Genomic DNA, 27890 nt, shown 5'->3' on the forward strand with positions numbered 1-27890 from the left:
CAAGTCGGACAGACCAATAACCCGCTTTAGCATCGAGTTTGGAGAACAATTTCCCATTGGCAAAAGCCGGATTGATCTCCTCAAGTGTCTGGATCTTGTGCGGGCAACGTTTGAGACTTGCATTCAAACGCTTCGGGTCTAGGCATACCCTGATTGACCCATCCTTCTTAACGGAGGTGGTTATTGAACTGCACCAGTCCGTATGGTGAGTCACCTTTCGGATGACTCCATCATCTTCCATTTTGTCCAACTCAGCCCGCAACTTGTCTTTGAGATGGATACTACATTTCCTTGGCGCATCAATGTGTGGTGTGGCCTCCTCCTTGAGATGAAGGGTGGCTGGCCCCTTGAAGTTGCCAATCCGATCAAACTGATTAGGCCACCTCTTCATTAGGTCCCCCACCGAGTTGAAACTGTCTTGCTCCTTCCGAGCATCTGATGGGTGCTCCTCTGTTCCCATAGCATGTATCGTGACAACCTGAAGTTGCTTAATACCTGGGAGGCCGATGACAGCGGATCCTGCCACGTCTACCACGAAAAATTCCTGAGGACACCACATCGACCCTTGGTATCGGCACGAAACGGATATAGTGCCAACACACATGATTTCCGTCCCATTATATGCTGTCAGACGGACTTTGCATGGTCGTAGGTGCTGCTTGTATTTGTCATTGGGATACATGTCTCGTATGATCCGAAGGGGAAGAGTATTTTCTCCAGCCCCGGTGTCTATCTTCACCTTCAGTCGATGTTGCCCCTTCATTGACGGGCATTTGATGTTCAACACCGCAAATGCCTCATCACCCATTGGAGGCATCCTGTCCATACCTGAAATGGTGATATTATGGACATACATATCCGATCCTTCCTCTTGACTGTCACAGCACGATGCATCACCGTCATGGGACTGCTGCTGCACCTCGTCAACTCGCTTGTATTTGCCCCTGGACCATTTAGATGGGCGCACAGGATCCACTTTATTCCTACAGCATTTTGCCCAATGCCCTTTCTTGCCACACTTCTTGCATGTGTCGCGATACGCCGGGCATTGCCTGGGCTTATGAAGCAAATCACAGTAGCCACAAGGGTTTTGTCTCTCATCCTGCGACTTCTGTTTCGTCGACCCTCGTGTCTTGACAGCATCAATATGGCTAGACCCGGGCTCTAAATTTGCAATGCGCTGTCTGCCCGCTGCAATGGCCTCATACTGCCTGCCTAACGTAAGCACCTCTGGAATGGTGTGACCTTTAGGCTTCTGTATAAGCTCTCGCTGTAGACCTTCATGGGGCGTGGACGTGATTACCAACTCCATGACTCTGTCAGTGAGCTCCTGCTCAGTGAAGTCACACTGGAGGCTTTTTTCGCGACACCGGGTCACAAACTGAGCAAGCAACTCCCCCGGCTTCTGGCGATACCGCATCAACTCCAACCTGTGGACCCTGAAATTTACCTTCGTCCTCAGCTGGTCCTCAAAAAATGCCCATATGCACTCCGGTTTGCTCCGATCCTCCACACTCAGACCTGACGCATTCAAACGACGAAGGCCTTCCACTCCCAAAGGGATTTTTATCTTCATGGCCTGCTTAGATTCCGATGCAACTTCTAAGTCTTCCAGGCACAGTTGCAACCTTTCCTTGAACAGGGAGAACTCAGTGGGGATGTCCAGCACTTGCCAGTTCATTTCAGGTAACCGAGACATATTATTTGCACTATATGGCGGAAACACGGTAACTTGAACAATTATAAATAAAACCAAAAACAACGGTATCACAGGACCCCAACCCTTGCTATCAGCAAATCTATAGCACTATATGCATTCACAGAAATAAACATACATATACCATAGTATCAAATGCAAACAGTAATCTTGCAGTATTACACACAGATAAGCACACAAAGCAATGTCCAAAACTTCCCTTCAAGAAGCAGACTGGCCGTGTAGATCAGCGTAGCGTAGGCTCTAGATGGGTGAAGGTCGCTGCTCCACTGCGATGATCTGCCTCGCAACGATGGGCCCGCAACGATGGGCCCGCAACGATGGGCTCACAACGATGCAGCTCCCAGCTGCTGTAACCGCGTTGCGATCGGGCCTCGGCTGCGGTGCGCGTTGGCCCCGCCCACAGGTGCTCCCGGCCGCTGCTACTCAGTCGACGCGTGCTGCCGCTGCCTTGGGCCCAGGGCCTTCCCGACTCACCGGTCGCCGCGCCTGGGTAAGGATGCAGTGCCTCGACCTTACCGGTCGTCGCGCCTCCGTGGGTGGTCGGTCCCTCCGGTCGCCGAACTCCCCCGCGATGTCGGGTCTCACCGGTCTCTGCACTCCCCCGCGATGTCGGGTCTCACCGGTCCCTGTCGGTGACGGTGTCGTCGTCGGTGTGGGCCTTCACACACCTCCCTCAGCAGTTTGCAACGTCCCGTCGGCAGCTCAGCGCTGACTGCAGATCAGGTAAGTGCACATACACGGTAGGCCCTGTCGAGAGGCAATCCAGCGTCCCGTACGAGCTGGAAACTACTCTTTATTTCTGTTTCTTTCCCCTAGGGCACTAGTTTAATTATTTTCGTAGTATAGTTTTCACCAAAAAAAAATTCTTTTAAATTTAAATTTTTTTTTTTTTTTTTTTTTTTTTGACTTGTGAACCTTTTCCGCTTGGGTTTCTCTTTACCTTTCTAGGCAAATCACCAAACCGCTGCCACCATGTTGTACTTCGTGGTCCGGTACCTGTTGTACCTTTAGTGACTCTGGACGGACCACAAGTACACGTGTATAAAAGGTTACAATGCTGGAGCTCAACTCCAGGCTGTTTATTCCGTGGTCATCTGGATCCAGCGTGACCACCCAATCACACCAACCTCTTATATACGCACTCCTGCACATGCAAACAAAGTAGTCCTTGGGATACACAAAGTAGTTCCAGGCAATATCACAACATACTCCAGGTGCGGTCTCACCAGGGCCCGGTACAACTGTAGAAGGACCTCTTTGTCTGATTTTTTGTGTGTGCGTATGCATGCATGTGTGTGTGTGTATATAAATATATATATATATATATATATGTATATTAGATTGTATATACACACACACTGAACTTTTTTTCTCTCTATTATATTATTCAAGTGTACTATGTTTACATGTTCTGTTGTGCTGCTGCAAGTAAGAATTCAATTGTTCTCTCTAGGACTATACTAAAACTCTAGTTTGTTTGTACCTGAACTACAGCCAAAACGGTACACGATAGCGAGACAATTTTAGGGCGACCTTACTCACCGTCATCCCTTTGATGCTAATGGAAGAAGTTTCATTGAAATCGCTGTTATATTTTTAAAGTTATTCACATTTTAAAGTTTAAATCTATCTCCTAGGGGGGGGGGGGGAGGGAGGAGGGAGGGAGAGGGGAGGGAGAGGGGGGATGGAAGGGGGAGGGGGAGGGGGAGGGAGAGGGGAGGGAGATGGAAGGGGGAGGGGGAGGGGGACGAGAATGCAGGAAAGGTTTGGGCCCAACAGGTCCACTTGGTCTAGTATATGAAAATAAAACTCTTGACTCTCTCTTGACGGTTTCATTGTAATCATGTAGTCTTCATTTTATTGGATAGCATGCAAATAATAGCTTTTCACTGTACCTCGGTACACATGACAATAATAAACTAAACAATCCATCTCTGGTACTCGGCTCAGTTAGCTGTCTAGGATTCCTTTCATTCATAAAGAATTTACTGTTTACACTTGGGATTTCCATTTCTGGAACGGGCATATTGCTAACGTGACCATTGTGAATACTTGAACGAATATTCAGTTTGAATATTTATTATTTTATTCTTACCCAATTTAAGGTGGTGTGTATTGCTTGCTGTACAAACAAACAACATGCAACCAGTCAACCATCTTCCAACAGTGAGTTAACAAATAATTCCCTTCCTCTCCACCACCACCTCACCGTCAGCACCATTTTTAATTTGCTTAATTGCTACTTAGGACTGAGATGAGGAAAACCTTTTTCATTAGGACTGAGATGAGGAAAAACTTTTTCACCCAGAGAGTTGTGAATCTGTGGAATTCTCTGCCACTGAAGGCAGTGGAGGCCAATTCACTGGTTTCAAGAGAGAGTTAGATTAGCTCTTAGGCCTAAAGAAATCAAGGGATATGTGGAAAAACCAAGAAAGGGGTACTGATTTTAGATTATTAGCCATAAACATATTGAATGGTTCACTCGAAAGGCCAAATGGCCTACTCCTGCACCTATTTTCCAATGTTTCTATGTTTCTACCTCATTGCAACAAATTTATCTCCTTTAAGTTACATCCCAATTGCTTGACCTTAGCGACTTCCCACTCCCAGATAATGCAGGATTTTAGAGTTCTGTGGCAACTGATGATATCCTCTTGCTCCAACAGTCCTGTTCTGACTTCTACATTCACCGCACTTTCAAGTCATAACCCAACACCTATTCACAATGAGCATTGCTTCAAGTGGGTGAAGAAGAAACCATGCACATTTTCTTATTCTGAATCTATATTACACCTAATTGAACCAATTAAAACATGCTGTCATGTCCGAGCACTGAGGCTAGGCTGGAAACCCAATGCAGAATGTAATCTGGCATTCTACTTGTGATTTTCACATCTTCTACATTTTTCCAGCTCCAGCTGAAATTGACATGAAACAAAAAGAGATTGGAAATATAATAGTCAAGAAGTTCTCAGGTGTGACAAAATGGAAAATTCTGGTATCGGGACCGCTTTTGTAATGAAAATTGAAAATGATAAAGGCAACAATGTTGATGCACAAAATTTATTTTCTTTCCAGAATGATTACTATCTGACTTTTATTTTTATATTGAAAGATCTTATGGGGTAGGAATGCAGGGAACATGGGGAGGTGGGGTGTGATCTTTTTCGAGGCATACAATAGTATTAATTGAAAATCTGAAAAAAAGCAAGGATCTGGAGTTTTTAAAACAGCATTGGGCTTGGATCACAATGAAAAATACAGTTCCTGTTTTGAATATATCAAGAAATGCATTATGTAGGAGGCACAATTGTTTAGAATATACCTCAATTATTTCCATAAAACCTCAAGATCAGCGCATGTTAATAATTCTCGTGCTTAATGTAAGTTCTGAAGAATAATTTCAGTTATGTCCATCGTCAGTAATTACAAAACAAAATCATTAATTGGTCCCTATTCCTTAACACCTGGAGAAATCAACAAAACTGAATGACTAATTAGAACTATCGATAGGTAATGCCTACCCAGCCATGAAGACATCACCCGTATTTAATTAATATTCACAAGTGTGGTTATGCTGTTTGTTGTACTTTGCCGGTGAATCTGGCTTCATTAAAAGGTCACATTTTACAGAATCAGAAATAGAAGCATGTCAATCAACATATGGTTAGACTCAGTGTTTTGTACATGCTTAGTTTCCCTGGGATCCAAAGATTATAATGTACGAGTATACTTCTACATTTTTTAATTGATTATAACTCAGACACAATGACCTTTATACTTGAGTTGATCTCAGCCTGAAATATTTCCTCTCCAGAATAAATTATGTAGGATACCTATCAACCCAGTTTTACATCAACAAAAACAAAGATACTGAGGCAAAAAGGACATTTTTCAAAGTATCAGTTCACATTATTAAAAAATTTTCAATGGAAACCATCAAAATCTGCTTATTAATTAAGACAACTTCAATAATTAATTATGTAACTGAACTGAAGTGAGCAGGAGGTCTTGCTTTAAATTTGATAATGACACATGGCCTTAGCGGATTGAATCTGGTAAAATCAGGAAGGAAATGTGCGATCTAACATGAAAGGAGATTAGCCAAAAATATCATGTGTCTTTTATTGGATTATTACATACATGTACATTATAAAATTATAGCATTCTTATTACTGGTAATTTTGTTGAAAAATAGATACAAAACTAAAACTGTTATCTTATGCTCACACTTTCTATAAACTGCAATTATTAGTGGAAATTTGAAATGCATGACGATTTAACCTCATTACCAAAATTTTATCACTTTTAAAATAAGAACCCTAGCAGAATATGAGTTGATATTCCATAAAGATTAATAATTGCATTGTGTCAGATGGTAATCATTTACACTAGTTAAAATACAAGACACACCAACACATTTATAAATTATTTTTTGAATTCTCTGCACTTTGCAATGAATTCCAATGGGATTTTAAAGCTTACATGAACAATGGGCACTGCATGAGTAGATGTAGGTGCTGAGTGACATGCAATTATGACCACTCAAAGCTTTCCGAAAAATACTTTCATAAGTCACTCATGTCAATCATGATTACAAGGGGATATTTTTGCATTTAAAAGAGTTGCATTGCAACCTAACCCAGTATTTATTCCCTAATTTTATATTGATTTGCATTTGAATGCCAGTTTTGCATATTTGTCAAAGTCATTGAATCAACGTGACCAACATGCAGCATTTTCTTTGGCCAGGAATAATTTTCTACAAAGACAATGACAAGCAGTTCCCGCAGAACACGGCACTGTTGACACTTTTAAAATTCATGTCAGCTCTTATGCTGATCATTATAAACTCATCAGGTATACATTTCTCAGTTCCAGATTTTGGATTATCTTGGGATTTCTCTTCAAGCTGCATGACAATAGTCCTAAACCTGTATACGAGCCAAAGATTAGTTACTGCAAAGGTCCAGCCAAATGACATTTCCTCGGCAAGATAAGGATGCATCAATTCCTTTTGTTCGAAATCCTTCATTTGCAACGCAAAATTCATCAACCTCTTTCAGAATAGAAATATGTATCTATCAAATTATAGGACAAGTATTGCAGAATGATTTGAAACACATCTTGTGAAAACAAATGTTATGACCAAGTCTGTTTATTAAAGATACTTTTATAAGGTGACCATATTGCAGGGGGGCACAGACTAGGAGCACAACAAAGACATACAAACAATATTGGTTTGCAGTTTGGGCAGGAAATTATATTTTAAGTAGATTGTATCAGGCACTTCAAATGCAAACAAATGTACAGATTATGAATGCAGAGGTGATGCCAAACCACTGAAGTATAAACACAATTTTAAAATAATACTACAACTTGGTTCAGATTCACCAGCACCTCTTTAATTAAATGCTGCCGAGAGGCAAGATTTCTGTGGCGTCTATGTGCAGTGGATGCTGTGTGTTGTGTGAGGAGTCTTGCTTATGCCCTGCTTGTGTTTACTTCTATCTTTGCTCTGTTTACATCTCTTGGTCTACTCCCGTCTCTTTTCTTTTTCTTTTTTTTCTTTTTCTTTTGTTTGTTTGTTCGTCCGTATCAAAAAATGTTTATTCAATTACGATACAAAATAATGCTTACAAAACAAAACTGTGGTAACACACCTATCACCAAGGTACAAAATCACCAAATTATCTAAGACACTAAATTTTCAAATAACTACAATACAATCCTTATTGAGGATACATTCCCCCCTCCCCCCCCCCCCCCCCCCCCCCCCCACACACACACCCATCCCGCGGGTGCCCAGCGGTCTAGGAAATCTCCCAGAGTGCCCGTGGACAGCGTGTAGTCCTTTTCTAGTACCACCCGGACCAGACGTAACCCTGGAAAAGGGGCAGGCAGTCGGCTCCGGGCAGAGCCCTCTTCCGCCTGGCGCCGTGACTCGCAAATGGCCAGCTTGGCCAGACCTAAGAGCAGCCCAACCAGGACATCTTCAGCCCTACCATCTCCCCTACGCACAAGGAGTCCAAATATGAGGATGGTGGGTGCAAACTACTCCCTTCTGTTGGTATGTTCCCCTTCATGCACCTACACCCACTTCAATAGCTTGTCCTCTCCTTCCTCCAAACCGATTGCCCCCTCTTCACTGTGATTTAATATCCCCTGCCCTGAACTACTTTATATTCTTTCTCATCTTTCGCAAAACTGATTATTTTCCCCATCTCTCTCCTGCAACATTTTCCTCTTCTCCCACTCTTCAAGGATTTCTTTCACCCGATTGCCTCTTTACCCCCATACTTTTCTTTCCAGTTTGATCTCTGCTCTTTTCCTCCCACACAGATCATTTCTTACTTCTCCACCTCCCATCATCGATCAAAAAAGTTCATTGATGATTGTCCCGAAAAAGAGGAATGGGTGATCACTGAATATTTAAAATTCAATTTGCAAGCGCTATTTGTTTATGGATTCTTCAGACATAATGGGCCAGGAATGGGAAAAGGCACCTGCCACGACATCAAAGTAGATCTATTTGTGTTTCAGTAGGAGTGTGCTTCAGGTCTTATGCAAACTATAGCTCCACCTTCAACACCACAATCCCATCCAAACTCATCTCCAAACTCCTCAACCTAGGAACTGGCACCCCACTGCCACTGGATCCTTGTCTTTCTGACCCATAGAGAACAATCAGTGAGGATAGTTGGCAACACCTCCTCCACAATAATTCTCAACACTGGTGCCTGCAAAGATGCATTGTGAACCTCCGTACTATATTCCCTATATTCCCTATACATTCAGGACTGTATGGCCAAATTCTGCTCTAGTCCCATCTACAACTTTGCAGAAGATACTGTGGTGGGCTAGATCTCAAACAATGACAACATGGAGTACAGAAAGGCGATAGAGAATTTAGTAGCATTGGACACTGGACTTTCTTTCAAGAAATGTTGTGCTCCATTGCTGAGTAATTGTGTTTTACACTGTGGTATTTTTCTCTTTGATCTACCTGTTGCGCCTAGTGTTATCTGATTCGAATGGATAGCACACAAACAAAAGCTTTTCACTGTATCTCAGTACACATGGGAATAATAAACCAAAACCCAAACCAAACTAGACAAATAAATGTGATCCTACTGAGGTTTGGTCCCCAAAATACAATGCCTGTTCACGAGAGATGTTGCCTAACCTGGTGAGTCAGGTCTCTCACCTGCTATTGCAGCCACTGTATTTCATACCTTGAAAAACCACTATACTGGTCCCATGCCAGCAATGATTGAACCAGCTCCACTTAACTCGATTCTATCCTACCCCACCCCCCTTGTCCAATCCTTCCCATCTAACACATACCCTTCAATTTTTTAATAACTTTCAGTTTCCAGGCCCCTGTTCATTCATCTTTACCAAGTACGTTCAGTTACTTCATACCTCCATCTCCCACCAGGAGGGCCTTAAGGCCCTCTGTTTCTTCCTCGAATAAAGACCCAACCGATTACCCTCTACTAACAGTCACCTGGCCTAGCGGAACTTGTCCTCACCATCAATGACTTTTCCTTTGAATCCGCCCATATTCTCCAAATCAAAGGTGAAGCCATGGGCACTCACATGGGCCCCAGCTATGCCTGCCTTTTTGTCGGTTACATTCAACAGTCCTTATTCCAGGCATACACTCCCCCAACTCTTTCTCCGCTACATTGACGGCTTCATCCGGCCTACCTTGTACACCCATGCAGAACACATGGACTTTATTAACTTCACTAACTTCTAGCCTGCCCTCAAATTCACCTGGACTATCTCGGACCTCTCTCCCCTTTCTCTATCTCCATCACAGGAGACAGACTATCGACTGACATCTATTACAAACCTACCAACTCCCACAGTTATCTGCACTAAACATCTTCCCACCCCAGACACAACAAGGACAGAGTTCCCCCGGGCCTCATCTGTCACCCAATCAGCCTCTGCATCCAACACATTATCCTCTGACATTTCCATCACCTCCGATGTGATCCCACCACTAATCACATCTTCCCATCACCACCCCATCCCACCTTCTGCAGCGACCGCTCCCACCACATCTCCTTGGTTCACTCATTCCTTCCCACTCAAACCACCACCTCCCTAGGTACATTCCCCTGCGACCGCAGGAGATGCAACATCTCTCCTTATACCTCCTCCTTCAACTCCATCCAGGGACTCCAAATGTCCTTTCAGGTGAGACAGAGGTTCACCAGCAACTTGTCCTGGACCACCCATATTGGAGCAATGGCCAAGAAAGTACACAAACACCTCTACTTCCTAAGAAGGTTTAGGAAGTTTGGCATGTCCTTACAACCTCTCCCAACTAATACATAGATACATAGACAATAGGCCATTCAGCCCCTCGAGCCAGCACTGCCATTCAGTGTGATCATGGATGATCATCCACAATCAGTACCCAGTTCCTGCCTTCTCCCCATATCCCTTGATTCCACTATCCCGAAGAGCTCTATTTAACTCTCTTTCGAATGCATCCAGTGAATCGGCCTCCACTGTCTTCTGGGGCAGAGAACTCCACAAATCACAACTTTCTGTGAGAAAAAGTTTTTCCTCATCTCAGTTCTAAATGGCTTGCCCCTTATTCTTAAACTGCGGCCCCTTGTTCTGGACTCCCCCAACATCGGGAACATGTCTTCTGCATCTAGCGCGTCCAATCCCTTCAATAATTGTATATGTTTCTATAAGCTCACCGCTCATCCTTCTAAATTCCAGTGAATACAAGCCCAGTCGCTCCATTCTTTCATCATATGACAGTCCCACCATCCCGGGAATTAACCTCGTGAACCTACGTTGCACTCCCTCAATAGCAATAATGTCCTTCCTCAAATTAGGAGACCAAAACTGCACACAATACTCCAGGTGTGGTCTCACCAGGACCCTGAACAACTGCAGAAGGACCTCTTTGCTCTGATACTCACCTCCTCTCGTTATGAAGGCCAACATGCCATTAGCTTTCTTCACTGCCTGCTGTACCTGCATGCTGACTTTCAGTGACTGATATACAAGGACACTCAGGTTTTGTTGTCCTTCCCCTGTTCCTAACCTGACACCATTCAGATAATAATCTGCCTTCCTGTTCTTGCCACCAAAGTGGATAAACTCACATTTATCCACATTATACTGCATCTGCCATGCATCTGCCCATTCACCCAAACACCCAAGTCACCCTGCATCCTCACAGCATCCTCTTCACAGTTCACACTGCCACCCAGCTTTATGTCATCTGCAAATTTGCTAATGTTCCTTTAATTCCTTCATCTAAATCATAAAAGCATATTGTAAATAGCTGCGGTCCCAACACTGAGCCTTGCGGCACCCCACTAGTCAATGCCTGCCATTCTGAAAGGGACCCGTTAATACCTACTCTTTGTTTCCTGTCTGCCAACCAATTTTCTATCCATGTCAATACCCTACCCCCAATACAATGTGCTCTAATTTTCCCCACTTCTCTCCTGTGTGGAACCTTATCAAAGGCTTTCTGAAAGTCCAGGTACACGACATCCACTGGCTCTCCCTTGTCCATTTTGCTTGTTACATCCTCATAAATTTCCAGAAGATTTGTCAAGCATGATTTCTACAGATGCGACATAGAAAGCATTTTATAGGGATGCATCACCGCATGGTTTGGGAACAGCTCCATCCACGACCACAAGTTGCAGAATATGGTGGACGCAGCCCAGACGGTCACACCAATCAACCCCCATTCTACTGACTCCATTTACACCTCACGCGGCCTCAGCAAGGCCCCCAGCATAATCTTGACTGAGCTGCACCCTGGCCACTCCCTCTTCTTCCCTCTCCCAAAAGGCAAGAGGTAGAAAAGTGTGAAAACGCACACCTCCAGATTCAGGGAGTTTCTTCCCAGCTGTTATCAGGCAACTGAACCATTCTTCCAACAACTGGAGTGCAGTCCTGAGCTACTTTCTATCTCATTGGAGACCCTTGGACTATCTTTGATTGGACTTTACTGGAGTTTATCTTGCACTAAATGTAATTCATGTTATTCTCTTTATCATGTATCTGTACACTGTGGATGGTTCGATTGTAATCATGTATTGTCTTTCCGCTGACTGGTTAGCATGTAACAAAAGCTTTTCACTGTACCTCGATACACGTGACATTAAATTAAACTAAACACATGGACCTCCTCTAAATTCATCTAATCCGCTGTTGCCAATGTGGGCTTCTGTACATCGGCGCAACCAAACGTAGACCCGGAAGCTACAAAGCTGGAATGGAAACAAGTTATCCTTTAGAGGGACTGCTGGATAGAAACATTTTAGTCCGTCTACCTGAGTGTCCCAACACACAGCATTTACTACAAAAGCCACTTCATGGGCAAATAGGATGAAGCTTTAGAGGTGCAGTTATGTTAATCTATTGCTTATGTGCTGAATTTCTGTTTTGCACCAGTTGCAGACACGTGTATTATTATAGCCTGACTTCTCCCTCAAGAAGGACAGCATTTCCTCCTTCATTGAGTGGCTTAGAGCTTATGTTCCAATGTTGACTGACACTCTATGGAACCCCATGGAAGCTTCTAGTGTTTCCTTGCAGGGCACAAAGAGATAGATGTACTCCTTCTAGCCCACATGGGAACAACTGTAACACCTTTGAGGCTGCTTATATAACTCGCCCTTCTTAGATCTAATTTGGTCCATGAGTGATCTGGGTACAAGTCAAGTCAAGTCAAGTCTGCACTCGGGCCTCACCAACGTCAGCAAAGCCCAGTATAAAAACTTAAAGCAAAACTCCATGCCTTCAAGCAGCCACAAATAACCTGCTCAAAACAGCAGGTTAAAATGTCTCCACTCGGAGGAGAGGCAAGTTCCAACTGTTATTTTAAGTGCTGAAATCAGCGTCAACGTCTTTATCTGATGTCAGCCAAGCATACGTTCAGATTTATTGCCAATTACATTTTTCTAATAACGTAGCTATGTGTAATTTATTCCATTAGATCTGATACATAATATTTATGAAAATAATTTAAAATATTAATACATGCACTGGCAATGCAGAAGATATCTATAGTTTATCTAACACAGGGTGCTGCAATGACCCGAGGCGACGCTCTCTGCATTAATTAAAACAATATGAACCTCAAGCAGTCAACTGGCAGGGAGAGATATCCTCGCTGCAGAGAAAAAAACATTTTTGATTTCAGAAATAAGGGGAAAGGCCCTCAAACGACCACAATTGTGAACCGAACATCTCCACTATGAATAGCACTTACCCCCAATTTTACCATGATGTGCACCACCCACAATTATCCACCGATCCTGACAACCACTAATTCCGAGGCAGCTTCGCTTCTGCCTACCCTCTAAAAATATTGAATTCGTGTAAATGGATGGTTGAAGGTCAACTATTTCCCTTTATCACTACTGGCTCCCATGCCATTTCCTCTTTCCCAATCATTTCATCCCCATCTTGAATACACATCGCTCCTCTTCATTTCACGGACTCACTCTGACATCAACCAAGTGAATAAGTAGACAAGAAATTTTCAGGCAAAAATAACAAATTCCTACCAATAACATAAGACTGAATATCGAAAATCTTCAATATAAAAGCCATCCATTCCCTACTTCTAACACATTGCATTAAGCCATGACTATAGGACAAGCTTTCATTTCTCTTTCAATGATAGCTTTTTTGTTTGGGAGTGGATTGCAGGAAGAATCTATGGACCCTGACCTCAGAAAGTTCCATTTCATTTTTAACACATCATCTAGCAAACATTGCCAGTTTGCAGTCAAATGAAATAAAACAAGAACTGCCAATGTCAACAGTGAACTAGGCTGAGAGGATAACAGTATTGCAAAATTACATTAATCTACTGAATAGGATTCCTTTAATTGATGAGTTGCTTTATAGTGGTGCAACAAGGTTGAAGTCTCATCATTTCTACATGTCAAATAAACTTCAAAGTTTTTCTACAGAATACATTATTAGGACATTAATATTTTTCCAGATCTTCATTTAGTTAAAAAATACCAAAGTGACATTGTCTTAATGGTTGATAGACTGTCTTGTTTAACCTGCTGCCTAATTAACCTCAAGTAATTATGCCTATATTAGAATACATTTACATCATAATCAGTTTCACATTAACTTTGATGAATAAATTCACTTCAAATTACAATGTGTTTTATTTTAAAACTTAAAATGAGGAGTTGGTTTTGCTTTAAACATTTCTGTTATTTACCTTTCCAACCAATACTTGCATTTTGCGAGAGGTTAATTTTGTGGAATAGAAAAAGATTAAATCATTTACCATGTTTAATTAGTTTTTCTATGTGTCATTGGGCAGTACATGCAACTTTCTATATGAGTAGCGGGATATGTAAAACCCATCAGTCTGAAACACTGTAGTAATAAAATCAGAAGTCAGTAGTCAGCAGGATATGGATCAACAAATACACCGGTGAGTGCATGCAGCTCAGATGTTTGTAAAAGACTCAAAGCTGTTCTCATCATGAAGATTATTTATAATTCCTTGAACCCTGCCAGACATTATTATCAAACATGCATTTCCTCCAGTGCTCCACAAGTAATCTTCTATCCGTTAATCTTGGCAATCTTTTCCAAGGAACTCAATATGAAGATTATTTATTTAATTGAACAATTGCCAGTCAATTACCACATAGGCATTCAGCCCCTCTCTCTAGGTTCTTTTGATGCTCATTAAAATGTTGATTTCAAAGCATTTAACATTTTGCATTCTCCTTCTGGTGATAAGTATTCCCTGACGTTGTTTTCTTTTCTTAATCATTTTGTCAAGCATTAGTTGCCTGCTATTTGGCTCGCTGCTCCAGCATTGCAATCGCAAATGGCTTAAACTTGTAAATTGAAAGTAATTTCTGCATCCTCTAATACGGAGGTCTATCTCAATGAAAAGTGAGTGAGATTTCCATCAAATATTAGGCTCCATTAATGATAGTTCTGGAAGCGATGTTTGCTTTTTTTTATTTTTAAGAATTCTACTTCTCCCATTTATAACATTACTATTCTCTTGGGTTTTGCAGCATCATCCATTTGGGGATGAGGTTCTCCTGCATTATATCCTATCACAAACATTCTCTTCTGATATCTCTTCTTGTACTCAACATCTCTACCAGCATTGTGAAACTTGTTTTGTTGCTAACAATTTCCAATTCTGGTGAATGATCATCAACCTCAAAATATTTCTCTATCCTTAGATTCAGCCTGGTTGCCTGATCAACTGTGCATTTCTCCCCGTTATCTGCTTTTTTAATACATAGGGATTGTTCTGTCAATTCGGGTTACAATTTGGGAAACAAGTACTAGTTTTTTAAATATATAAAAATATCTTGCTGTCACTCTGCCCTAAGACCACTGGACATGCTAGCTTCAATAAAATAGCAAAAGAATTCTAGTGCAAAATAAATTTCAGCCATAAAGTAGTGACCACAAACTACAGTCATATTTTGGATTTCTGATGGATTCACTGATCTGAGAACTCCAACCTATAATTACTGCGTAGTTGTCTTTCCTTAACTCACTGTGCCATTATTTTATTTTATTATCTCGATATTGCTTGGTTTATTTATTTAATATGATTAATATGAATAGAACTGGAAATAAAAGTTTATAAATTATTTTAAAACCACATTAAACCATTGGGTAAGACGTCAAAAACTTGTTTAAAGAAATAGTTATAAACAATTTTTTTTAAAGTCACAATAATTCAGTACCCTTCTGGTAATTCTGGTCACTGAAAGGAAGCATGCAGGTACAGCAGGCAGTGAAGAAAGCCAATGGAATGTTGGCCTTCATAACAAGAGGAGTTGAGTGTAGGAGCAAAGAGGTCCTTCTGCAGTTGTACAGGGCCCTAGTGAGACCGCACCTGGAGTACTGTGCGCAATTTTGGTCTCCAAATTTGAGGAAGGATATTTTTGCTATTGAGGGCGTGCAGCGTAGGTTTACTAGGTTAATTCCCGGCATGGCGGGGCTGTCATATGTTGAAAGACTGGAGAGACTAGGCTTGTATACACTGGAATTTAGAAGGATGAGAGGGAATCTTATCAAAACGTATAAGATTATTAAGGGGTTGGACACGTTAGAGGCAGGAAACATGTTCCCAATGTTGGGGGAGTCCAGAACAAGGGGCCACAGTTTAAGATTAAGGGGTAGGCCATTTAGAACGGAGATGAGGAAAAACTTTTTCAGTCAGAGAGTTGTGAATCTGTGGAATTCTCTGCCTCAGAAGACAGTGGAGGCCAATTCTCTGAATGCATTCAAGAGAGAGCTAGATAGAGCTCTTAAGGATAGCGGGGTATGGGGAGAAGGCAGGAACGGGGTACTGATTGAGAATGATCAGCCATGATCACATTGAATGGCGGTGCTGGCTCGAAGGGCCGAATGGCCTACTCCTGCACCTATTGTCTATTGTCTAATTCATCGCATATTACTCGTGCTGCAGCGCTAATTATTCTGGATTAGGCTAATCTCATTTGACTACAGTATTGTCATGCATATAGCAGAACTCCTTCTCATAGAAAGGCAAGGCAAGTTTATTTATATACCACATTTCCGCACAAGGCAATTCAAAGTGCTTTACATAAAACATTAAAAAGCAATTAAAATCAATTTAAAAACAGTAATTGAAGAGAATAGAAAATAAAAACAAGCTAAAATAGAATAAGACAGGTATAAAATACAAGAATAAAAGTTACAGAGCAGTGTAAGAAATGAATAATTATTTGATTTAATAAAAGGCAGCGTCAAACAGAAAAGTCTTCAGCCTCGATTTAAAAGAACAGAGTTGCAGCGAACCTGCAGTTTTCTGGGAGTTTGTTCCATATATGTGGTGCATAAAAACTAAACGCTGCTTCTCCATGTTTAGTTCTGACTCTGGGGACAGAAAGCTGACCTGTCCCAGACGACCCGAGAGGTCTGGATGTTTCATAATGGAGCAGAAGACCAGAAATGTATTTTGGCCCTAAACCATTCAGTGCTTTATAAACCAACAGTAGTATTTTGAAATCATTTATTTGACAGACTGGAAACCAGTGTAAAGACCTCAGAACTGGAGTGATGTGATCCACTTTCTTGGTCTTAGTGAGGACTCGAGCAAGAATAGAGAGAAAGATGAAACAAATGAAAAGTAAATGACTGCCAATACAGAAGATCACACAACATCAGAGATAATGATGTTAGATGGTCTCACCTTAAAACATGCAACTTAAAAAGCCAAGTAAGGACACAGTTACGAAGAATAGGACTGGAACTCAAGAAGTAATCCTGTCATCATCTATAATTGGGCTCTAATGCATAATGGACACCAACGGCTTGTCTTCCAGTAGAAGGACAAATGCATTGTTTTCTACTTTGTCTTGGGACCAACTACTACAACACCACTATCAGGGATGCTCATCATTCCATCCCTCGACCACACTTTGGGTAATCGGACAACTTGGCAGTGCTCCTTCTTCCTGTATATAGGCAGTGGCAGAAGAGCACCCTCTCAGTGGTGAGGACTGCACTGAGCTGGTCAGGGAAGACAGAGGAATGACTCCGGAACTGCTTGGAGTTGGTAGATTGCACAATGTTCTAGGATTCGGCAACGGCCCTGAATTAATAGATTACAGTTGTTGCCGAGTGCATTAGGAAATGTATGGAGGAGTGCATTCCCATGAAAACTATCTGAGTGTTCCCCAACCAGAAGCCTTGGATGAACCAGGAATTCTGCATTCCACTGAGAACTAGATCTTGGGCATTCAAGTCTGGTGACACAGATTCACACCAAAAGTATAGGTACAAACCTGATAAGGCCATCAAAAAGGTTAAAGGAGAGTTTCACTGTAAACTAGAGGATGAGACGGATGTTCGGCAGATGTGTCAGGGCTTGCACACCGTAATTTCCTACAAGGCGAAACCAGGGGGCAGCTCAAACGACAGCAAAGCTTCATTCCCAGACCAGTTCAATGTGTTCTACGCACACTTTAATAGGGAGAACACTGATGTGCCTACCGGGCCCCCATGGCCCCAAATGGTATTACAATATATGTCACAGAGGCTGACGTCAGAAGATCCTTCAAGTGGGTGAAACTTTGGAAAGCTTTTCGACCACAAAGTATACCTGTTGCGTTCTTAAAACCAATGCAGACCAACTGTCTAGAATTTTGCGGACATCTTCAACCTTATCATTACTGAGGTCTGAGGTTCCAATCAGCCTTAAAACGGCATCAAAAATACCAGTGCACAAAAAGAGTAAGCTCACATGCCTCAATGACAACCCGTGGCACTAACTTTATGAAGTGCTTTGAGAAATTGGATATGATGCACATCAACTCCCACCGTAACAAGATCCTGGACCCACTACAATTTGCCTACCACCACAACAGGTCAAAGGAGGATGTGATCTCACTGTCTCTCCACTCTGCACTGCACCACATATGTCAGGCTGTTGGTCATAGACTGTAGCTCGGCGTTCAACTGTTCACCAAGCTCATGGGACAGAGTTTCTGCAAATCCCTTTGCAACTGGATCCTTGATTTCCTCATCAACAGAACACAATCAGTACGAATTACCAGCAACACTTCCTGTTCAATAACCATCAGCACAGGATCACCTCAAGGCTGTGTGCTCATTCGCTTGCTCGACTCACTCTATCCTATGACTGCGTAGCCAGGCACAGTTCCATCTCCATCTTCAAATTTGTCAACGTCACCACTGTTGTTGGACGAAATACAGATGCTGACGAGCTAGAGTATAGGCCGCAGTTCGATCGACTAACCAAATGGCACCAGAACAATAACCTTCTCTCAATTGCAATAAAAACCAAGAAACAGATTGCTGACTTTAGAAGAAGGCCGAGGATCCACAAACCTGCCTTCATCGACAGGACGGTGGTGGAGAGAGTCAAAAGGTCAAATTCCTGGGCATGCATATCTCTGAAGATCTGTCCTGGACTCAGTACATTGATGCAATGCCTTCACTTTCTTAGAAGATTGAGGAGATTTGGCATGTCAACAAATACTCTCTTGAACCTCTTGAAGGTGTACAGTAGAGACCATATTGACTGGTTACATCATGGCCTGGTTCGGCAACTCAAATGCCCAGGAACAAAGATGTTTTCAAAAATTAGTGAACATTGCCCAGTCCACCATGGGTCCTGACATCCCCACCATTGAAGGGATCCACAGGAGTTGCTGTCTCAAAAAGGCAGCCAGCATCATCAGGGACCCAGTCCACCCTGGCCACGCTCTCATTTCACTTCTGCCATCAGGATGAAGGCATGAGAGCCTGAAATTGTAACGTCCAGGTTCAGGGAAAGCTTCTTCCCAACAACCATCAGGCCATTAAATACTACAACCTTCAACTAAGCTCCGAACTACATAGATTTGGGAGGGCATTGTTTTTTGTCTTAACACTATTATTATTGTTGGTTTGTTTTTTAATATTCTGAATTTTAGAATATTGGTGTTTATTATTATGTTTACAGTGTACAGATGCTCCCCGACTAACGATGCCTCGACTTACGATATTTCGACTTTACAATGGTGCAAACGCTGGGCAACGGCAGCGACCCGTAGCTCGCTTCCGGCCATGTGATCAGGTGTATTAAACGCATTTCGACGTACGATATTTTCGGTTTGCGATGGGTTTATCGGAACATAACCCCATTGCAAGTTGAGGAACACCCGTACTATGTTTACATATCTGTTGTGCTGCTTCACGAAAGAAGGAAAAAAGACAATAAAACACTCTTGACCGAGTGTGATGGGGATCCCAGTGGGCAAACTGGATATGAATCAGTGAACTGTAACATGTAAATAAAAAAACAACAACAATTCAGAGTTTAAATATCAGGACTATTAAGTTACTTCAATACCATTTATATGGTCAGTGTTATTAATTAATTCTAGCTTCTGGCAAAGTGCTCATTTTCAGCTGTTTACCAAGTAAATATGACTTTAGTTTTGGATGTTACAATAAGCTATTTTACCAATAAGGAAACTTTCGAAAGTCAAATTCAACAGCTCTGAAGGAATCTGACTAATTATCATGTTTTTGATGCCAGTCTCAAGATGAATCCCCTTCCTGGTGTACTCAGATGAAAGTCAGATGGTATCAAAAGATTCTAAAATTATTACTTTCATCAAATTTTAATAGCATCCCCATAGTAAAGAGCCTACATGTCCACAGAACCTTTTCTCGATTGATGTGATCAATCTCAATAACTGTTGAATAGTTGTCTGGCAACATAGCATTCTGTACACTGCATTAAAACATAAGCAGATTGATTTTTCTGATTAATGTTACAGCAATGTTTGTAGCTTACCATATTGAATGACTATGGCAGAAATCTAACGCAGATATGATTTGTCTGAAGAATTTTCTGGCTTCCTTTGGTGTCAATCGTCCCTTTTTCACAAGATAATCAAAGAGTTCTCCCCCAGAAACATGTTCTAGCACCAAGTACCTGAGAAATGAAATAAAACAGAGTAAGATAAGTAATGAGACTCTCTGAGGAGCTGTGCAAATATAACATCTTGAATTGGCAGAATAGTTCTATTGAGAGGTTGCATCTCAATGAAAGTGACAACATTTTACCCTATTATCCACTTTTCTATCCCTTTTCTCTGTAAAGCGTCTTTGAGTATATGAAAAGCGCTATATAAATAAAATGCATTATTATTATTATTATAAAAGCAAATACCTGTTTGAATTAAAAATAACATGCAAAGACATCAAGAGATTAACTCCACAGACACAAGAGACTGCAGATGTTGCAGTCCAGAGCAAAAAACAAACTGCTGGATGAATTCAGTAGGTTGAGCAACATCAGTGGAGGAAAGAGGGTGGTCAATGTTCAGGGTAGACTCACTGTATTAGGACTTAACCTTAACCTTATGAGAGATTAACTGTCCTGCACTGATAAAGGAAATGGCTCTTTAAGACATTTATGGGACATATTTACTTATCCCAAATGTACAATTTTAGATTAGTAATTATTGGGAACTGTCAATAATTGGCAGTTAACTGTCAACTACTGGCTCGAAGGGTCAAATGGTCTCCTCCTGTACTATTTTCTAAATCCTCAAAAGTCGAAGCCAATGTAAGATAGGACTAATTTCCCCTCTAATTTTAATCAAAATTATCACTTTAGTTTTGTGTTGTATGATGATGTTACAATGATGGGTTGAAATATTGATGTGTGATAAAAGTATTTTAGGGTACATTGTAAATGGAGGAAATAAACGATACTTGATGATGAGCAAGTAAGAATGTCATTGGTCCGGTTCATATCCGCTGCATATGACAAATAAATAAATGCACACACTAATGGCATAACAAGTAGTGTTTATGAATAATAGCACTTTGCCATTGGTTTAGCAAAAGTGTTAGTCGATTTCTAGTCAAAGAATTATATAGCACGGAAACACGTCCTTGCACCCAACTTGTCCATGCCGACCAATGAGCTAATCCCACATGTTTGTGCCTGACCCATATCTCTTCAAACATTTCCCATCCGACCATATGTACGTACCTGACCACATGTCTTTCAAATGTCATAACTGTACCTGCCTCTAGTACTTCCCCTGGCAGTTAGTGCACCATACCCAAGGTACTCTCAGGTCCCTTTTAAAACATTCCCCTCCCACCTTAAACCTCTCGTTTTGGACTCCCTGACACTTGAGATAAATTGTAGCTATTCATCTTGCCCATGCCCCTCATGATTTTATGTACCTCTGTAAGGTTACCCCTCAGCCTTCTAGGCTCCAGGGAAAAAAAACCAATGGCCCATCCACTCTCTCCTTATAACTCAAATCCACTCTCCTTATAACTCAAACCTTCTGGGCCCAGGATCATCAACATCAATCTTTTTTTCACCCTTTCCAATGTAATAACATCCTTCTTTTAAAAAGATTTCCAACTATATTAAAACAGTAGATAGAAATGTTGGAATTCTTCCATTAATATCGGTAATAGTAACTTCCTTGCACTGGAAAGAATAACTAAGACAATAACATATTAATAAATAATAAGTTTGAAATTGATAATTGTCTGAAAAACAGAGAGCTTTTCACAAAACAGGCTGATGTTGCCAGGGATTGATCCTGCCTGCTCGTATTTACAAATCATCCTAAAGGTATTAAAATTAAAATTAAATATTTGAATAACTAATTATAAATATGTATCATGGCCTTGCCAGAACTGAAGTTGTTAACTGATTTTAGAAAGGTTTTTTTTTTAGCCTCATTTTACTTTTTAAAAAATAGTTAAGGAAACTATGAAGGCAGAATGGAATCCCAGTGTGCCAGCAAGCTGGCACATACTTGGTGACCTTGCCTGGTTGTCATGCTGAGACTGCAAATTCAGGAACAATGATTCAGCTGACATCGTACTTAATGGCATTTTTACATTTTCATAATAAAGGGCCTTGGGAAAAAAGAAATCCTAAAGTACTGACTTGCGTGCTGTCCCTTGCTCACTTTAACTGGGGCACCGCTGGCAATCAAGCCCAACAGAGATCAGCAATTTGCAATTACCATGGCTAACAGTGAGAGAGCTGCCCTATGTGCCCCAGAAGTCAGTGCCTTTAAGCTACTGAAAACTGTTTGTCGTAGAAGTGCTGACTGGTTGACCTCCATAACACTCCTTCAATGTACGTTCCTCAATAACACTTCCTGGCATGTGGCAAAAAGCAGAATAAAAAGAGTAGAATAAAAAGAGGGCAGGGTAGATTCTGGCTACCTCTCAGCACTGCATAGTGAATTATTGCAGGAGCTGAGAAGAGGGGGAAGAACAAATATAAATAAGATAATAAAGAACAAAACGAATGAAAATTACATTATATAGCAAAGAACTAATTTCATGTCAATTTGATAACTCGTCATGTGCCAGGAGTAGGCCACGTGACACCTCGGGTCCGCACCAACATTTAGTAACATCAGTACTGATTTGTCAGTAATCTCAAATTCACATTTCTAACTATGATGACCTTTCACCCCTTTGCTTATCAAGTATTTATCTCCGCATTAATAAGATTCAAAGATTATGCTTCCACCGCCCTTGAAGAGAACGCCAAAGACTTAATGCACTTTCTGTTAGCTATCCAAACTAGTTGCTCCACCCACATACCAACATTTTCAAATCATTCACCAAATTATCCTGTGTCAAAAGTCTGTAATTTCTCACCATTTAGAATATGTACAATCTTCTTCTCGACAAATTGAATAGTGTCACACTTTCACACATTATATTCCACTTGCTGGATCTTTGCCCACTCACACAATCTATTTATAACAATCTGTAACCTTCTTATATTATCTTCAACAACTTTGGTAAATTTGATAAATTTGCTGCTGAGACAAAGACAGGCACTTTGGTAGCTTCATCCAAATCAATTAAATAAACTTAAAACGATGAAGTTCCAGCAACTGTCTCTGTGTTACATCACTGGTTACATCTTGCCAACCATGAAACTACCTACTTATGCCCTTCTCTCTTTCCGGTTGGCCTTTGATGGGGCATCTTGTCAGAGGCCTATGGCAATCTTAGTGTATTCATGCTTCCACTTTACCAACAGCACATTATTTCTTCAAAGAACTTAAATAAATTAGGCAAAAAAGAAACCATGCCGACTTTCTCTCATTACCTTGAATTTTTCCAAAAGCACTCCTGTCATGTGTTTATTAATAGAAACATAGAAACAGATTAAATAGGTGCAGGAGTAGGCCATTCAGCCTTTCAAGCCAGCACAGCCATTCAATATGATCATGGCTGCTCATCCAAAATCAGTACCCCGTTCCTGCTTTTCCCCCATATTCCTTGATTCCTTTAGCCCCAAGAGCTAAATCTAACTCTCTCTTGAAAACATCCAGTGATTTGCCCTCTACTGCCCCCGTGGCAGAGAATTTCATTTGACTTGACTTGAAGATGCCAGTGACAATCCTGTCTCCTAAGATGGGGACAGAGAGTTCCAAAAAAGAAGAGATTTAAAGACGATGAGATGTGGTGTAGGTGAGTTTCAGGGCAGGGTTGAAGACGATAGCAAAGGTGGTGACATTGACCTAAGAGTGCAAGAGACAGCATCCCCTCCCCTCCCTCCCTCCCTCCCTTCTACCCCCCCCCCCCCCCCCCCCTTTTCCTCCACTAAAAGTCGGTTAACCAATTCCACGGTTCACTGCTATACGTCTCTAGCCTACAGTCACTTATCAGGGAACCTCCATGCCTGTGGTCATCTGTTGCCGGTCCCGATTTGTCTACCGTTTCCTTTGCTCTCAGCTTTGTCCTCCACTCTCCCTACTGCAATCAGTCTAAAGAAGGATCCTGAACCAAAATGTCACCTATCCTTCAGGGATGCTGGCTGACCCACTGAGTTACTCCAGCATTCTGGGGTAAAGCTCCTGTACCAACTCCAAAGCCTCCACATCCCTTGAGTGATGAGGTGACCAAAACTGCAGACAATATTCCAAATATAGTCTACCCAAAGTCATAGACCATATAACAGTACAACACAAGAACAGGCCCTTCGGCCCACAATGATATCATGAACATGATACCAAGGCCATCTCTAATCTACTTGCACAAAATCCATATATCTCCATTCCCTGAATATCCAAAAGCCTACCCAAAAGCCTCTTAAATGCCTTCACCATGTTAGCCTCAACCACCAACCCTAACAGGATATTCCAGTCACCATTCACCATTCTCTGTGTAAAAATGTTGGCCCGTACTTCTCCTTTTAACTTTGCCCTCCCAGCTTAAAGTTATGCCCTCTGGTATTTGATTTTTCCATCCCGGGAAAAAGGTTCTGACTGTCTACCTTATCAATGCCTCTCAACCTTTCAAGTAAGACTGATGTACAGGAGACTACCCACCCACCCTCTCCCACCCCACCATTCTACGAGCAAGTGTTCAGACACTGGAAAATAAAGTGGAGGATTTAAGGATAAAGGTGCTTTATCAAAGGGAGATGAGGGGATGTTGCATGCTCTGTTTTACAGACATGGCTCACCCCCAGAGACATGGCTCGCCCCCAGCTCCCAAACTCCCCAACGAGAAGCCTTGGATGAACCAGGTGGCGCGCAATCATCTAAGGACCACATCATGTGCAGTCAAGTCTGTTGATGCAGATTCATACAAGAATTCCAGATACAACCTTGGTTAGGCTTTCAAAAAGGCTAAAAGGGACTTTCACTCTAAACTGAAGGATGAGACGGACGTTCAGCAGCTGTGGCAGGGTTTGCACGCCAGCACTTGGTGCAAGGTGAAAGCCACAGCGAAGCATCACTCCCAGACGAGTTCAATGCCTTCTACACTCGTTTTGATAGAGAGAACACTGATGTGCCTACCCGGGCCCCCATAGCACCCGATGGCATTACAGTCACAGTTACAGAGGCCGATGTCAGAAGTTCCTTCCGGGGGATGAACTCTCGGAAAGCTTCTAGAACTGATGGTATACCAGGTCACAATCTCAAAACCTGTGCAGATCAACTGGCTGGAATTCTTTGCTGACATCTTAAACTTCTCATTACTGTGTTCTGAGGTTCCCACCGGCTTAAAAAAAAAGATCAATAATACTGGTGCCTAAGAATAGTAAGGTGACATGCCTCACTATCTACCGACTGGTGGCACTAACACCCCTGGTGATGAAGTGCTTTGAGAGTTTGGTTATGGCACATAACAACTCCTACGTCAACAAGCACCTGGACACACGACAATTTGTACTTGCCACAACAGATCAAAGGAGGATGTGGTGTTGCTAGCTCTCTACTCTGCACTGGACCAATTGGACAATCAAAACACATACGTCAGGCTGTTGCTTATACACACGTTCAACATGATCATCCCCTGCAAACTGGTTACCAAGCTCAAGGAACTGGGTCTCTGCACATCCCTCTGCAACAGGATCCTTCACTTCAGCATCAACAGAACACAATCAGTCTGAATTGGCAGCATCACTTCCTGCTCAATAACCATCAGCACAGGAGCACTGCAAGACTGTGTGCTCAGCCCCTGCCCTCTTCACTCTATACCCATAACAGTGTAGCCAAACATACTTCCAACTCCATTGTTAAATTTGCTGATGACACTACTGTTGTTGGGCAATTTGGCCTGAAAACTGAAATGTTCAAGTTCAGGAACAGCTTCTTCCAAACAACCATCCTGAAACACTCTGAAACACTACAACCTCCAACTAAGCTCCAAACTACATAGACTTGGAGGGGAGGGAAGGGGGGGGGGGGGGGGGGGGGAGGGGGCATTGTTTTCGTCTTTGCTCTATTATCGTGTCTGTTTTTATATAATAAATAGTGCTTACTACTACGTTTTACATATCTGTTGCACTGTTGCAAGTAAGATTTTCATTTTTCTGTTTTCAGAACATATGACAGCAAAATACTCTCAACTCTCTCTTGACTCAACTCTATACATCTATCAGGTCTCCCTGCAACCTCCAGCATTTCAGAGAAAACAGTCCAAGTCCGACCGTGTTGCAAATACCCCCTAATCCCGGCAACATTCTGGTAAACTATCTCTGCGCTCTTTCCAAGGCCTCCAAATTCTTCCTGTGATGCGGCGAACTGAACTGCATGCAATATTCCATTGTTACCTAACCAAAGTCCAATAAAGCTGCATTATGACATCCTGACTCTTATACTCAGTGACCAGACCTATGAAGGCAAGCATACCGTTTGCCTTTTTTACCACTCTACTTAAGTTGCCACTATCTATTTGAATTGCCACTATGTACTTGAGTTGCTAATTTCAGGAGTCAATGAATTTAAAGTGGAGTTGAACCATTTTTCAAAGCAGCTCATCAGTTTTGATTTATATTTATCTATTTAATTTCTTTTAAATTGCAGAAATCTGGGTGGCACAGTGGCTTAGCGATAGAGCTGCTGCCCTACAGTGCCAGAGACCATGTGGGTTTTCTCCGGGTGCTCCAGTTTCCTCCCACACTCCCAAGACGTGCACATTTGTATGTTAATTGGCATCTGTAAAAAGTGTAAATTGTCTCGAGCGTGTAGGATAGTACTAGCGAAGAGGTGATCGCTGGTCGGCGTGGACTCAGTGGGCTGAAGGGCCTGTTTCTGCGCTAAAGTCTGAATCAAAAAGAGTTGCTATGTCCTTTCACGGAGAATGAAAGGATTTCATTCTATTTCCACGCAATTAACTGCACACCTCAGGAAACAAAAACTAAACAAATCGTCCGCATTCGGCTTGGAAAGTTTCTGTATTAAGGCTTGCAATGTAAAACAAGCACGCGGTGGAACAGCATGTTCACAGACGGAGCTCAAACCACTTTAAATCAGTATGTAGTGCTTTATGATTTGTGCAATCTATATGGGGGGCAATTTAGAAACAAAAGGAAAGACACAAATTGCATGAAGATTACAGCTCCACACTACTGGTTATGGCAAAATATCTTGCTGCTTTCATAATTGTTCACTCAACAGGAAAATTTAATTTGTCCTCTGATGACCTGGTTTTTTACATAAAAGCAGATTGTGATGGAGATGCTTGTACAATTACTTATACCGCATGTGTGGAGGTTATTTTGAGACCTTTTTATTCTGCCAGAATTACCTTGGATCGACTGAGCCAACATTGACAGCTGCTGGAATCTCACTTTATATCACACAACTGAGGAGTTTACAATGCAGACCAGTGATAAACTACAATTCTCATGTTACCCAATCCCAATAAATGTAAACATTGCCAATTTTAACTGGAGAATAAAGGGGAAATTCATTCTTATTTTCTGTTCCATTCCTTCATTGAACCCAACTCTCCATGACTCTTAATTTATTCCCGTCTCTTTCTCTTTTCCATGAACCAATCCATTTAATTCATAGAATCATACAGTCCTACGACACAAAAGCAGGCCTTTCGTCAAACTCGTCCATGCCAGCCAAGTTGTCCCATCTAATCTCGCCCCATTAACCCGTTTTCGGCCCATATCCCATTGACCTGCTCCTATCGATGTACCTGTCCAAGCGTCTTTTAAATACCTTTATCATGACAGGAGCAAAGAGGTCCTTCTGCAGTTGTATAGGGCCCTGGTGAGACCACATCTGGAGTATTGTATGCAGTTTTGGTCTCCTAATTTGAGGAAGGATGTCCTTACTATTGAGGCAGTGCAGCGTAGGTTCAC

At 41.9% G+C, this 27890-nt stretch overlaps 1 protein-coding gene across 13 annotated transcripts in view; it reads right to left on the reverse strand.

Moving 5' to 3' along the window:
- Positions 1 to 27890, reverse strand: part of LOC144602333 (serine/threonine-protein kinase BRSK2) — a 702099-nt gene that overhangs the window by 280315 nt on the left and 393894 nt on the right. For all 13 annotated transcript variants that reach the window (XM_078415328.1, XM_078415336.1, XM_078415334.1 and 10 more), the window contains exon 4: positions 20067 to 20207. In XM_078415328.1, the coding sequence (XP_078271454.1) occupies positions 20067 to 20207 (141 nt within the window). The remainder of the gene's footprint in view (positions 1 to 20066; positions 20208 to 27890) is intronic.

The sequence above is a fragment of the Rhinoraja longicauda genome, chromosome 18 (assembly GCF_053455715.1).
Source record: "Rhinoraja longicauda isolate Sanriku21f chromosome 18, sRhiLon1.1, whole genome shotgun sequence".
Taxonomy (NCBI): domain Eukaryota; kingdom Metazoa; phylum Chordata; class Chondrichthyes; order Rajiformes; family Arhynchobatidae; genus Rhinoraja; species Rhinoraja longicauda.